Source organism: Pangasianodon hypophthalmus, chromosome 11, assembly GCF_027358585.1.
Source record: "Pangasianodon hypophthalmus isolate fPanHyp1 chromosome 11, fPanHyp1.pri, whole genome shotgun sequence".
NCBI classification, from domain to species: domain Eukaryota; kingdom Metazoa; phylum Chordata; class Actinopteri; order Siluriformes; family Pangasiidae; genus Pangasianodon; species Pangasianodon hypophthalmus.
The window spans coordinates 20,926,138-20,940,889 of record NC_069720.1 but is presented as its reverse complement, the minus strand read 5'-3'; the positions used below and the strand labels follow the sequence as shown (position 1 = coordinate 20,940,889).

The following is a 14,752-nucleotide window of genomic DNA, read 5'->3' as shown; positions in this document are numbered from 1 at the left end:
AGACTCAGGTGTGGATTCTGCTTGGTTGGAATGAAAACCTGCACCCACACCGGCACTTTCCGGATAAGACTGGTCACCCCTGATTTATAGTGTATGCAAAATTTCATATTGTGTGCTACAGTTTAGATATATGCTAAATATAAATCAATTTTAGACACGAATGAAAGATGTACTAGTACTTTAAACATTACATGCCTACTTGAGGGAAAGAAATGCATGCTTTACAAAGTAAACATACCATATTTAAAAGACATCAGAGATAAGGTGGTTATCAGTAGAACTAAAACCTTATCACACAAAATGCAAAATCCTGTCTTATCATGCAGGTGCCAGTGCATCCAGGACAAACATCCAAACACTGCAGCTAATGTGCTTAACTCTGCAGTCATGTTTGCTCAGGGTCACAGCAGCAGCACCATCTGTGCATTACAGCTCAATTACAGCTGGCTCAGAGCAGAGCAAATCACCATCTAATGTCTGAAAACACATCAGGACTGGCAAATAACATTCCCTCTCCTAATTAAAATATTACACTATATAATTACTCTAATTATTATTAGAAAACTGAAACACTCTGTTTTGGGCTTCTGGACAATGTTCTTAGACATTGATAAGGAAATTATGCTGTAAAGTGTGTAAAGATGCTATAGAGAGTTAGTGCTTTTTTTTTTTTTTTTTTTTTTTTTTTTTGTAAACTTTAATCCAGTAGTTAATTTGTGCTGTATGCTGGGTATTCTAGACTCTTCCAAAAACTACAGAGGGCTAATTTTTCAGTTATGGAACTATAATAGTCCAAATCATAGTTTTAGTGGAATCGGTTTGTCAAATACACATTGTATATGGTCTTGCATCAGTTGTGTTAGCTAACACAGAGTTTAAAAAACACTTTATCATTATTTCTTTATTATTTCTTTATCATTATTTCTTATCATTATTTCTTTCTTAAGCATGCAATAGTTATTTAAAGTTACTGTATGTGAGTATACAAAATATTCATATCAACTGAGACATGTATAATATTTCCATATTCATAGAGTATGTTGTACTACTTACAAAATTCATTGCCTTTCCTTAGTTGTAATTACTGTAAAATACAAACATGTCTGTACTTACACTCAGTCTCCGTGAACGACTAATCGGCATGTTAGCATGAATGATCTTGCCCTGTTGGAGGATATTGTGCATTGGTTTATTTGGAGAGAACACATTTTCGGGGACCGAATAATTCTTTTTCTTGAAAGCTCTGAGTGGAGTATCAGATCTGTGTACCAGCAATTGGAGAGGGAAACAGGATGCACAACTGTGATACCTTTTTATGTCCAAGTGCTTTCAACCACAGATGTTTTTATCTACAAGCCCATTTAATTGAGAAACTGAGAAAGTAGCAGGGATATAGAATAACTTAAAATTCTACATTTATATAAATCCCTATTTAAACAGTCAGCCCTATAATTACCCATTAAAACAGTCAGCATCAGTATTCTATACAATTCTGTTCTGGTTGGTTGTCCTGTCTAGTTCTGTGTTTTTACTGTCCTGTGTATTTATTGTGTATTTTTGCATTCACGTCACACTGTCATGTATTTGCATTTTATGTAGTTCTATGTACCGTGCTACTGCATCATTATGTGTTGGACCATGACCCTGAAGAAACAACATTTCATTCCAATATTTACATGTTAATATAGAGGAACGACAGTTAAAACACACCTGACTTGAACTTGAATATTTAATACTTCTAGCTTAACAGGGATCAGCTACTTGCTGTTTAAGTCAGTGTTCACAGGCTTATCTGTTATAAAGTAAAGGGTAGGAATAACATACCAAGGGTCTAATGTGTTTAGCACACTTCTGAAATCATTATTCTCGATGACATCATAAGGTCACATGTCATTACAGTTGAGATGGAGTCACTGACACATGTGCAAAGTCTATGTGTTTTGCTGCTTGTACTGGTTTTGAGCAATGAAAAACTACAGAATACAATACTGGCATCTATAGGCATTAGGTATGTATTTCATCATGCACACACATTCATCCACTCATTAACACCTAGGAGAAATTCAGAGCAGACTATTCACTGGAATGTTTGAGGAGGTGGGAGGAAACCAGAGAACATGGAGGAAATCCACATGAACATAGGTAGACAAACAAAGCTGTAATTCAGAATAAGTTAACTCTAACTGATGAAACAATGCTACATCCGTCCTAATAACTTAGATCCAGCTGACTATAGAACTAGTTGGTACAAGTCAACGGATTTTTCACTTAGGCTTACTTCTCAACTATGTTATACATGTTTTATGATCACGAGCTATTATTACACAATTTTGTTCAGTGTAAAATCAGTGCTACTTTTTAGGGACAAACTTTACTACAGTGTTATTATTTCAGTGATAAACTTTAGTAACATTTATTTCCATTTGTACTGTTTGTAGACAACTCCAAGTTTCTCTTATTGATTCAAGTGTCTTGGGAGTAGATTTGTATTTTAAGATCTGCAGAAGTAGGCGTGGCACTTAGGGTGGCAAGTGCCATTCTCTGCCACCTGGTAAGTCACAACAAGGCACATGCACAGAGAAATCGCAAATCAGAACAATGCTGTTAACCAGGCAGTAGTCACAGTACAATCACGTCAAAGGAAAATCCAAAAGAGTAAACCAAGAGGGAAGGCAGATGGTCAAACACTGGATTAGTGATGTTATGCTGGGTACCAGAGCAAAGAGAAGGCAGGGTACAATCAGCTGAAAGTCTGTATCATTGTTTGAGTAGGTTTCCTGTAATATGGTCACCAATGATGGTATGAAGCCTTGTTTAGGGGTCGCTTCGAGAATGGAGCTGAGGTTGTTTCACTTAGTCTATATTCTAATCACAATATCAAAGCCACATTCAGTACCCATTGATAGAAACACTGTCACTGCTCAATTGAATCACACTATTCTTTGGTAGATTTTAAGCTTACAGACAGGATTACATCAATGACCTATGAAAGCAACACAACTTATGTACAACTAATAGCATTATAAGCTCTATCACCATACAGGAAGGCGTCTCTACCCATACTAAGATAAAAACGTGGTACACTTTTAAGAAATCCTTTATTTGACCTGGCTTAAATCAGCTGTTTATTTATTTATCTTTGGCTTTTTGTGCTGTTATCTAAAAACGTTTTACATGGCATGCAGATCTATATTTTTGACCGATAAGTGCCTCTTGGACACTCGAGAAACCAACCATTTTTCAACACGTTTGGTTAGAATAAATATCAACACTTCATTGAAGCTTTGTCTATCCAAAACTACTCAACAGGATAACAAGGCTCAGAGCTTAAACAGCTGCAGTGTTTGACAAGGCTTCACAATGAATGAGTGATCTTGGTGTGTTTATATACTAAGGAGTCAGGACCTGAAGCGGAAATGTTAAGTAGATGTTGCCACCTCTGCTGGTGGGAAGGGGTAATGTCCTGAGCATGTGTTACAGATAATAATAATAATAATAATAATAATAATAATAATAATTCTTATTATCATTTCCATCTGCTCCTGGAGTGTCTCTGTGTCTTTCACCTGTTGGTTAGCTACATTATTCTCCAGAGAAAAACTAAAGAAATGTTGGACACCAAACTGATGTAACTGAATACATTTGGAGTAAAGGGGAAATGTGAAAATTTCATTCCCTGTTTTTGGAGACATAGATAAAGAATCCAAATAAGCTGCATCCTGTGTGGGATGTTTGTCCTCTACCTCTTGGAAATCTATGCATAAGTTATAGTTCATAAATCCAGTATAGTTTTATTCTGATTTAAACAGTTTTATTCTGATTTATTATTTATATATTTATTTAAGCATAGTAGATACTATAGTAATATAGTTCTCTTAAGGTTTAACATTTAACTGAGTAACTATTCTGACCCATTAAAGAAGAACCATTACTGGCACAACATCACAAAACATTTACTTATATGGTTAAAAATGTATAGCAGCAAGCAGGCAAATAAGCCACCCATCTCATGGTTATACATTCTGATACCTAAAAAGCATCTTGAAAGAAATAAAATGTCAGACAGAGACAGATAAAAACATTACAAATAATGAACATGTAATAAAAATGTTATTAATGTTATTTTGACCTCCTAGCATACAGCCTATGGACAGTTATGTAATGGTCACAAACAACATACTGTCTTAACTTATTGTCACTAGCCAAGTCTAGTAGATGTTTGACTAGGATCTATGCTGTATCCTCTTACATTAGTGTCATTTTTTCCCCCAAAAAAAGTCTTGTTATGTAGGGATGAATGGATGTAGGGATGGACTGATTAATTGATAAATAATGAATGCATGACAAGGCTGAAATTACCCATCAGATAATCCCTCCATTTGGCAGTAGGAGGGATGGAAACATAACTATAACAGATGGTTAAAAATAAAAAAAAGTATCATTGCAGTCTTTATATCAAATCCATTACATAATGTCACCAAATGTTTAGTCAAGTTGGTATACAGTTTTGACTATACTCTCACACACTGAGGTGTGTTAAGGAACATTTATGACAATAGGGCCTGAATTATAATTGTATATGTATAATCAAATTCATGCCATGTTGGAAAAATTGCACATTATCAAATGTTATAACTTTAAATCTAATAAACCCTGCTGAAAAATCCAGCTTGGTCTGACCACCTACCAGCGGCTAAAACACAGGTCAAGTGGGCAGACGATTTCTGACAACTGGTAAGTTATTGTCCAGCTTCCTTTATTAAACTGAACAATAAATGTTTAAAACTTTCCTTACTGTTGTATTATTTTCTTTAAAATAACTTGTCTATGGTGTATCGTTCATCGTCGGTTTTATCCTGGCCAGGGTCGCAGTGGATCAAGGCCTATCCTGGGAACACCACTCAATTGCACGGCACAATACACACACACATTCAAACACTCATCGACACCTAGGGGCAATTTACCATAGCCAGTCCATCTACAAGCATGTTTTTGGGAGGTAGGAGAAACCAGAGAACCCGGAGGAATTCCACACGAACATGGGAGAACATGCGCAGTAGTTTGATGGTCAAGTGTCATCCAAACTTTACACAGGCCCTGAGCTATCATCCCCTCCTCCCCACACTTTATGGCATCTCTGTTCAAGGGACTCAGAGTATTAGAGAGTATTAGGTATTAGATGCTTCTTTCCATATTGTATATGCAGAATGAGAGTCATTTATTTGTTGCTAAAAGTCGGTGAAGATTACGCCCTGGATCTCTAGATCTCTAGTTAATTATTTCCTGTAATCTGCCAGACTTATTGTACATGAAGCCACAAAGAAGTCAAGAGCACTGAGATTAAAATAGACAACAAGAATACATGTTTCCCATTGACTCCTGGCTGCCATAGCTGTCCTTCAGGAAAGGACGCATGCGTACTGGGGACGCCGCCATGCTCCGCGCATGCGCAGTCCGGACACGCCCCGGGTGTATATAAGCCGCGCCGAGCCGCCGTCCCGTTCCACCTTCAGCCATTTTGAAGATGTTGGGAGCTGTGGGACGCTGCTGCACGGGGGCTTTGCAGGCTCTCAAGCCCGGGGTTACCCCCCTGAAGGCTTTCACCGGAGCTCCAGCGGCGCTGTTTTCTCGTAAGCTACGCACCCATTTGATTTCTGTTTTGAGACTTTTGTGCTACTTTACAGTTTTTCTGAAATCAGTGACGCCGCCATGACGAGGCCGGCAGCATGCGGGCAGGCCGCAGACTTTCACTCCCTGCCGTCTTCTGTTAGATTTCGTTTAATATTCACCAGTGTGTGCAGGTTTAATTTGGCGAGAATGACGCGTCTTCTTATCACGAAACTAACTGGAAAGTCGCAGTAATGGTGATTGCCCTAAAACCGGAATGACCTTTATGTGTCATGGTGGAAGTGACATGAAGGCTAAGCTCACTTAGCAAGGTAGCTAACTAGATGCTAACGTGTCAAGGTAGCATCATGGACTAAAGAACAGTGCGTTTATTTGTTTATTTATTCATTTATCGTTATTATTTTTAAAACTTAAGGTTTATATGGGTGTTTATTTGCCGTCAGTGTAGTACACCCACCCCTAGCCAGCTAGCTTTCCTGTGTAGTGTGCTAACCGGCAGCAGAGGCTAGCTAGCTGCTGTAGCTAATGTTTTGACCTCGAGCTGCAGAAAACGCACGACTGAAGACGCGTCATAGAAGTTTTACGAAAAGAAAACGTCTTAACTTTTGCATCTCGAGCAACACTGAAAAGTTAGCTTGTCTACTTTCATACCTGATACAGGAAGTCATGATGAGTGAATGTTTTTCATTGATTCTCTGTGTTTTCTCTCTCTCTCTCCAGGCAGGGATTATGTCGCTCCCGCTGCTGCCGCCGCCGCCGCCAGCGGTCGTATCGTGGCGGTCATCGGCGCCGTCGTGGACGTGCAGTTCGACGAAGGTCTGCCGCCGATCCTCAACGCCCTGGAGGTGGCCGGTCGTGACACCAGGCTCGTCTTGGAGGTGGCTCAGCACCTGGGTAAATGCTCCAGAGAGTCCACTTCACCAGCAGTGTTGAGAGATCGGGCTGCACTGACGAGTTATCAGGATTAGATTATAACGTGTATTAGTGCAGCACCATATGGATACACATTATTCAGGATAAAGTTGAACCTCAGTGGCTACATTTACATGCACATCAATATTCTGATATGAATCAGATTGCCTGATTCAGATTAAGACAATATTCAGATTCCCCAAATTCCGATTCCCAACCTGGAATATGCATGTTTTAATAGAAAGTTTGTTGCATGTAAACACCTTATTCAGAAAATCCATTGAAAGGAGCTGTATGCATAAGGTTCAATCCACAAGGAATTGTGGGTGCTAACAGATGCTTAGCTGTAGGCTAGGTATGTAGAAATGGCAACTCCGGTATACTTACAACAGCCATGTATACGGGAATATTCTGATGCCTGTACGCATATAAACATCGTATTTGGAATATGGCTGCAACCTGAATATAGACCTTAAACGGAAGTTGATGTGCATGTAAACGTAGCCAGTGACTGAGATGCAGTGAATGAGGTTTATGCAAATACAGACTCTAAAGATTATTTCTAATATAAGGGTTTGTTTGACCAGATTAGTGACGGTTATGTTCTTAAAGCAAATAAATTTTACACTCGTGCAACACAAAATGAATTGCTTACATTTAGTTGTTGCACAACTGAATGTTTTCTATTATGAGGTTATTTGAAGTATTTAAGACTTTTAGCTGTTCTTTTCACCAAGGACTTTTTTTTTTTTTTTAGTCCCCTAAAAGCCAATATTCTGTTCATCTTAAAGCATTCACTACATACAGTGACTCTAGTAAGATGGGTATGTAGTTATGACAGTCTGAACCCACTAGTGAGTCCAGTGGTTGCAGTTAAGCCCTGCCAACAGGTGGGCAAAATCCCGAACCCTGTTATGTACATGGGGAATAATGTAATGCCATTCTTCAGCCCAAGTAGTTCGCTGTCCAATAGAATGCTGTTAACAAAGCAAACATTTACTGGAGTAAGTACTTAGTGGCATTAGGATTTCAGTGTACTAGTTATGTATAGTTAGGTGAAGGAGACAAATTGGTCATAATCACTTCAGTTAATAATGATGGAGTGGGATCTTCTGTGCCTTGGGATGGCAGGATTTGGATAGGGAATGATGTTTGCAAATGTTCAACACAGTTTTAAATAGAAAGTTAGAGATTTGGTTATGTGTATTATTTATTTATTCATTTTTTTTTTCCCCAACAGGGGAGAACACTGTACGTACCATCGCTATGGACGGTACTGAGGGCCTGGTGCGTGGCCAGAAGGTTTTGGATACTGGTGCCCCTATCAGAATCCCTGTGGGACCTGAGACACTGGGTAGGATCATGAACGTCATTGGCGAGCCCATTGATGAGCGAGGACCAATCACCACAAAAACGTAAGACCAAATGTGTTTATAGCATAGCATTTCATGGTGTTTTGCCCCAGTGTTGTTGCTAGACGGTAAAATGTTTTGTCTTTAGGACTGCTGCCATCCATGCTGAGGCCCCAGAGTTTACTGACATGAGTGTGGAGCAGGAGATTCTGGTCACAGGAATCAAGGTGGTCGACCTTCTGGCCCCCTACGCCAAGGGTGGAAAGATCGGTATGATTCAGACTCCTTCAGAACTTCTAGCACCCACAATGCATTCACAGGTTTTTCCTGCAACTAGTTACTTCAAGGAGGCGTTTGTCAAGAGATGTGATCTATAGCTTGGTAGTTTATTAAAAAATAGCAGCAAGCCATTTATTCCATGTTTTATATAAACTGCTGATTTTAACATTTGTAAGCTGAGATTGTGTGCATTTGACTGATTTCTGATTTATGAATTTTGACCTAAAATCTGAATCAACAAATGTGGTTTTTTTTGGGTTTTTTTCCTTTTCAACATTGTGCAGGTCTGTTCGGTGGTGCTGGTGTAGGAAAGACTGTGTTAATTATGGAGCTGATCAACAATGTGGCCAAAGCCCATGGTGGTTATTCCGTGTTTGCTGGTGTGGGGGAAAGGACCCGTGAAGGAAACGATCTGTACCATGAGATGATTGAGTCTGGTGTCATCAACCTGAAGGATACCACCTCCAAGGTAACTCAGGATTATTCCGTCTTTTCTTTTTGAATTTATTTCGGGGCAGCTGCTGCCTTAGAGCAGAAATAGACAGACAAATGTGTTTTCTGCCTCCAGGTCGCGCTGGTGTACGGACAGATGAACGAGCCCCCAGGCGCCCGTGCCCGTGTGGCTCTGACTGGTCTTACCGTTGCTGAATATTTCCGTGATCAGGAGGGACAGGATGTGCTGCTTTTCATCGACAACATCTTCCGCTTCACCCAGGCTGGATCAGAGGTAATTAAAGATGGATGTCTGATTCTTCATAATGTGCAATGTTGGCAGCCAAATTCACATCTCGTTCTTCTCCAGGTGTCTGCCTTGCTGGGTCGTATTCCCTCTGCTGTGGGTTATCAGCCAACCCTGGCTACTGACATGGGTACCATGCAAGAGAGAATCACCACCACAAAGAAAGGCTCAATCACATCTGTACAGGTTCGTACCTGGATTTAAGTGATTTGTTTACCCTTTTACTTCTTGTTTACTTTGTTTTTAATAACTTTTGATTGGATTTGAACTTATTCTTGATGTTCTTCAGGCCATCTATGTGCCTGCTGATGACTTGACTGATCCTGCCCCTGCCACCACCTTTGCCCACTTGGATGCCACCACTGTGTTGTCCCGTGCCATTGCTGAGCTGGGTATCTACCCTGCTGTAGACCCTCTGGATTCCACCTCCCGTATCATGGACCCCAACATTGTGGGAACTGAGCACTATGAAGTGGCCCGTGGTGTACAGAAGATCCTTCAGGTATGTGGCATGTAGTACAACTCGAGGCCACTTGAATGTCTTTGCTGGTTAAGAAGTTTTCAGTGGTTTTCTGTTGAATCCACTTCCTTCAACTTAATCCTAATAATGTAATGGTCACTTTCACATAAGTGATTGTGCATATCTTTGCAGGACTACAAGTCTCTGCAGGATATTATTGCCATCCTGGGTATGGATGAGTTGTCTGAGGAGGATAAGCTGACTGTAGCTCGTGCCCGTAAGATCCAGAGATTCCTGTCCCAGCCCTTCCAGGTGGCTGAGGTCTTCACTGGACACTTGGGCAAGCTGGTGCCCCTTAAGGATACCATCAAAGGATTCAAGAGCATTCTTGGAGGTTTGCATTCACCCCCCCACAGTTCTATTTTGTTTCAACAGGTAACATGAGCCAATTGAATATAATGGGCCTCTAGTGCAATCTTACTGAAGCACTTTTTATCTTGAACAGGAGAGTATGATGCATTGCCTGAGCAGGCGTTCTACATGGTGGGTCCCATCGAGGAGGTTGTCCAGAAGGCAGAGAAACTGGCTGAAGAACATTCGTAAAAAAAGTGTTTTGGGCAGGATTTAAAAAGTTGCAGTGGAATGAGAGGAGCACTTGATTTGTAAAGTCACATTCAACAATTGTACCTGTATTGTCAGTCATTCTGAAGTTATATTTAATGTTTCCAATAACAAAGATGGAAATAAATCTGTCTTACCGTGGACTGTCCAGTTTCTTTTCTTACCTGGAAATGGGGGGGGGGGGGACAAGGAAAATTTAAATAGGTCTATGGTGATGTTTCAGATCTAACGCTTTGCTTATATGTGATTACAATTGGATAGTGGTTTAAACCATTGATACCCATCATGTTCATGGCAGGTTTGAATACATCTGGTATAGAGGGTTATGCAGTGGCTTGTACAAGAATTCAACCCTGGAAACCTTTTTTTTTAATGGTTTGTCATGTTACAAACTGGAACTGAAATGGGATTATGTGGCTCATACTGAAGTGGGTGCATTATGAGCCACATAATCCCATGGGGGGGGGAGCATTTCAGTTTTTGTAACTGCATAAGTATTCATGCCTGTTGCTGTGAAACCCCTAAATTAGTTGTGGTGCATTTGCCATCAGAAGTCATATAATTAGTTTAATGGAATCCACCTAGGGGCATGGTTTCCTCACACCTGTAGGGCTATAGGTTCGAATCCCGCCTCTGCCCTATGTGTGCAGAGCTTGCATGTTCTCTCTGTGCTTAAGGGGTTTCCTCCCCTAGTCTCCCCTAGGCTGATTGGCTTTTCCAAATTGCCCATAGTGTGTGTAATTGTGCCCTGCGATGGGTTGGTGCCCTGTCCAGGGTGTCCCCTGCCTTGTGCCCCAAGACCCCTGGGATAGGCTCCAGGTTCTCACGCAAAACTGTCTAGGATGAGCGGTAAGGAAAATGGATGGATGGGGGATGTATGGAGTCCCTGTGTGCAGTTAGTGTCACATGATCTCAATATAAATATACCTTTTCCTGAACGGAACAGTGTTTGTCAGAGGAAGTTCCTGGAAGGCCTCGGAGTTTGTCAGAGAACATACCTGAATAAACATCATGTAGACTAGGTCTAAGAAGCAATACAAGTCCATGACAGAGTTCTGGAAAAGTATCAATTAGAGTTTGGTTATAAATATTTCAAATTTTGGAGAACCATTAAATCTATCATTAAAGCCGTCCACCAAATGTCCGTGATGGCGTAAGTAATTGATTAATCTGCGAATCTGTGGCAAGACTTGGAAAATTGCTGTTCACCAGTAGTCTTTAGACAGAACGTGAGCACTTTTGCATTAACAATGGGCAAAAATATCATCAGGATTATAGATATGCAATGCTGATAGACATATCCCAGAAGACCTGGAGCCAAATGTGGCTGTAGCAGGTGTTGACCTTGAAGGTGAATGCTTATGCAACTAGCAAATGTCTGCTTTTGTCACATAAAAAAAAAAATCACCTTCAAATCTTAAGCTATTGTGTAAATCAAATGGTGATCAACTCCATTTCAGCTCCAGGTTCTAACAGTACAAAATGTGGAAATGTTTAAGGGGGTGAATACATAAGCAAACACATTACGTTTGTCCTCAAAGTGGCGCTCTTGTGTTGAGAATCTATGGTAGGCATGTTGACCTGATCTTGTTCCTCTCCTGCTGCCTGTATAGCAAAACCTTGTTAGTTTATATAACAACTATTTTGGTAGGATGCCAGCAGTAGACAGTTCAAATACAACTTCCATAGACCGTGATGTTAGATACTGGGTGATTTTTAAAAAAAACAATTTATTGCAGAGATAAGACTGCTTTTTTGTGGTATTATTGTGGAGAGAAACTTTGGGTCTTATAATATCATAGTAGGGATGTATTTATAAACCCCTCATTATGAAGACAAATGCACATTTGAGAGTGCAGAGGTGCAAAACCTATGGGGGGGGGGGGGGGGGGATTGATATGATCAGCCAAATCATCCTTCACCACATTCTTGACACAAATCAATACATTTATTTTGACCGATCACCTTTCACTTATGATGAAACTTTTCTGTCGTGATGGGAGTGATCACTTCCAGGGTAACAAAAAGGACCCGAGTTCACTGAATGTTTTGATGAGTATAGAAATGATAAATCATTGAGTAAATCGTGATAAAATGATAGATCTGCGTAAGTCTTTTGTCAACAGTATTACACAATCTGACAAACAAGTAAAACTACATTCTAATGATCCCTAATTATGTTCCTTGTCTTTTAGATAAGGGTTAAAAATGCTGTGCACACATTTAAGCAATTGTGCAATAAAGACACTTTGGCTTAAAGAACTTCCGTATCGACATGTCAAGGCCATTTGTGACTGAAACCTGATCTTGCTGGAGATTTCAGCCCATGCTCTTTTGAAAGAATAAACTAAATGCAACCAAAAACATAGCTTATGGGACAGTATTACTGTGGTGAGACGATGTTCGATTATATTTCTGCTCTTGTGCTGTATATATATATATATATATATATATATATATATATATATATATATATATATATATATACATACATACATACAAAAAGCCTTCTAAGATGAAATCTAGAGAACCTATACTAGATCAAGATCCCATCACTTGGTCCTTGTGTTTATTGGTGATATCACTGCAAATGGCACAAATGATGATTTCTGAAATGTACACAAGCATATTATTTTGTACCTCAAATTCCACAAAACACCCTTTTAGAGCCAAAAGTGGAATATATCAGGGAGGATATCAATCACTCTGTGATGTCTGTAGCTTGCAAAAGAAAGCTGTCAATCACAATTACAGGAATCTTCCAGTTTTGTTTAATATGATGTTAATTTGTGACAGATGTTATGTTCTCTGAAATAGTGGAACTATGTATAAAAGAACTGTGATTCCTACACGCTCATAATCAAGCATTCTAGGCAGGGGTGGACAAATAATTTCATTAGCTAGGCCCTCTTTTCCCATGTTTTGGTTGCCCTAAAACCAGACTAGGCAAAGATCTAATGTAATAATATATGGTAAGCTATTTAGCAACTGTAGTGCATTAATACACATGAGTATATTATTTGAAGTTATTAGACGTTATTAGAGTCTAGCTAATGTCTTTATTTTCTCTGAAGATGTTTTACTGTGAATACCTGTTGTGCAGGAGAGTTATACAACAGCTTTGCACTGGACTTTTTCCTGCTTGGGTTTGCCAGTGTTACCACAAACAGTGGATTTAAAAAGTCTACACACATCTGTTAAAACGGCAGGTTTTTGTGTAGTAAAAGAATGAAACTAATGCTCTTTTTTTACCATTAATGTACAATTGCAATGTATACAAATAAAGTGAAAAACAATCAGAAACTTTTTAGGAAAAAAAGGAAAAATAATAAAATGTACAATAACCTAGTTGCATGAGTGTGCACACCCCTAAACTAATACTTTGCTGAAGCACCTTTTGATTTTATTACACCACTCAGTCTTTTTGGGTAAGAGTCAATCAGCGTAGCACATCTTGACTTAGCAATATTTTCTCACTCTTTCTTGCAAAAACATTGTAGATCCATCAAATTGTAAGGCCATGGCCTGGTTCAGGTCACCCCACAGATTTTTAGTTGCATTCAGGTCTGCGCTCTGGCTAGGCCATTCAAAAACATTGATCTTCTTTTGGTTAAGCCATTCCTCTGTTGATTTGGACGTATGCTTTGGGTCATTGTTGTGCTGAAAGGTGAAATTACTTTTCATCTTCAGCTTACTAGCAGACACCTGAAGGTTTTGCACTAAAAATTGACTGGTATTTATAGCTATTCATGATTCCCTCCACCTTGATAAAAGCCCCAGTTCTTGCTGAAGAAAAGCAGCCCTAAAGCATGATGCTGCCACCACCACGCTTCACTGTGGATATGGTGTTCTTTTGGTGATGTGCATTTATTTTTTATTTTTTTTCTTTTTTTTTCTTTTGGAATTATGGAATTATTATATCTTTTGGAATTGGTCTCATCAGACCATAACACATTTTGCCACATGGTTTGGGGTGATTTAGTTGGGCTTGGGTGTTTTTTTGTGAGAAAGGGCTTCCCTCTAGCCACCCTACACCACAGCCCAGACATGTGAAGAATACGAGAGATTGTTGTCACATGCAGAGAGCAATCAGTAATGTTGCCATAGGTCTCTTGGCAGCCTCCCTAGTAAGTTTTTTCTTGTCCATTTGTAAATTCTTGAGGGACGTCCTGTTCTTGGTGATGTCACTGTGCTACCCCATTTTCTCCACTTGTTGATGATGGCCTTTATGGTGTTCCATGTACATCTAATGTTTTGGAAATTCTTTTGTACCCCTCTACTGATTGATATCTTTGGACAAGTGAGATACTATACAGGCTTTGTCAGCTCTTTGGGGACCATGGCTTCAGCAGTCAGATGAAACCAAGAAGAGGTCAAGAAAATTCTACAGAAACAGCTGATCTTTATTTGGGTTTAATCAGAATAATTTCATTGATGACAGCAGTATTACATCTGAACATGAGATTGAATGTGGATGGTTCATGCTGAACACATCCGCACTTATAAAAGGGTGTGCACACTTCTGCAATCAGGTTATTGTAACTTTTTCCCCTATTATTCCCTAAAATGTTTCTGATTGTTTTTCACTTAATTTTTTATACGTTGTAATTTCACATTGAGGGTGGAAAGTTCTAACATGATTTCACTGGTTTCATTTTTTTTTTTTAATCACAAAAAGCCATTTTATCAGGGTGTGTAGACGTTTTATATCCATTGTACCTGTCTGTTTAGTAAATACCTGATCCTTGGTTATGTACTGCA

The 14,752-nt window shown here is 39.5% G+C and overlaps 1 protein-coding gene across 1 annotated transcript; it reads left to right on the top strand.

Moving 5' to 3' along the window:
• The first annotated feature begins 5,472 nt into the window (after positions 1 to 5,472).
• On the top strand, positions 5,473 to 10,132 carry atp5f1b (ATP synthase F1 subunit beta). Its single transcript, XM_026923564.3, has 10 exons — positions 5,473 to 5,630; positions 6,349 to 6,522; positions 7,781 to 7,955; positions 8,041 to 8,162; positions 8,456 to 8,640; positions 8,740 to 8,898; positions 8,974 to 9,096; positions 9,200 to 9,412; positions 9,563 to 9,764; positions 9,876 to 10,132. Exons 1-10 carry the CDS (start codon positions 5,525 to 5,527, stop codon positions 9,971 to 9,973), a joined length of 1,557 nt encoding a protein of 518 aa, XP_026779365.1. The 5' UTR covers positions 5,473 to 5,524; the 3' UTR covers positions 9,974 to 10,132.
• The last annotated feature ends 4,620 nt before the right edge of the window (positions 10,133 to 14,752 follow it).

What these genes read in the sequence shown, in the direction of transcription:
- atp5f1b (XM_026923564.3), top strand. Translation starts at nt 5,525, where the DNA reads ATGTTGGGAGCTGTGGGACGCTGCTGCACGGGGGCTTTGCAGGCTCTC. An exon ending in TGAAGGATACCACCTCCAAG is followed by an intron (nt 8,641 to 8,739) that starts GTAACTCAGGAT and finishes TTCTGCCTCCAG; the next exon opens with GTCGCGCTGGTGTACGGACA. An exon ending in ATTCAAGAGCATTCTTGGAG is followed by an intron (nt 9,765 to 9,875) that starts GTTTGCATTCAC and finishes TATCTTGAACAG; the next exon opens with GAGAGTATGATGCATTGCCT.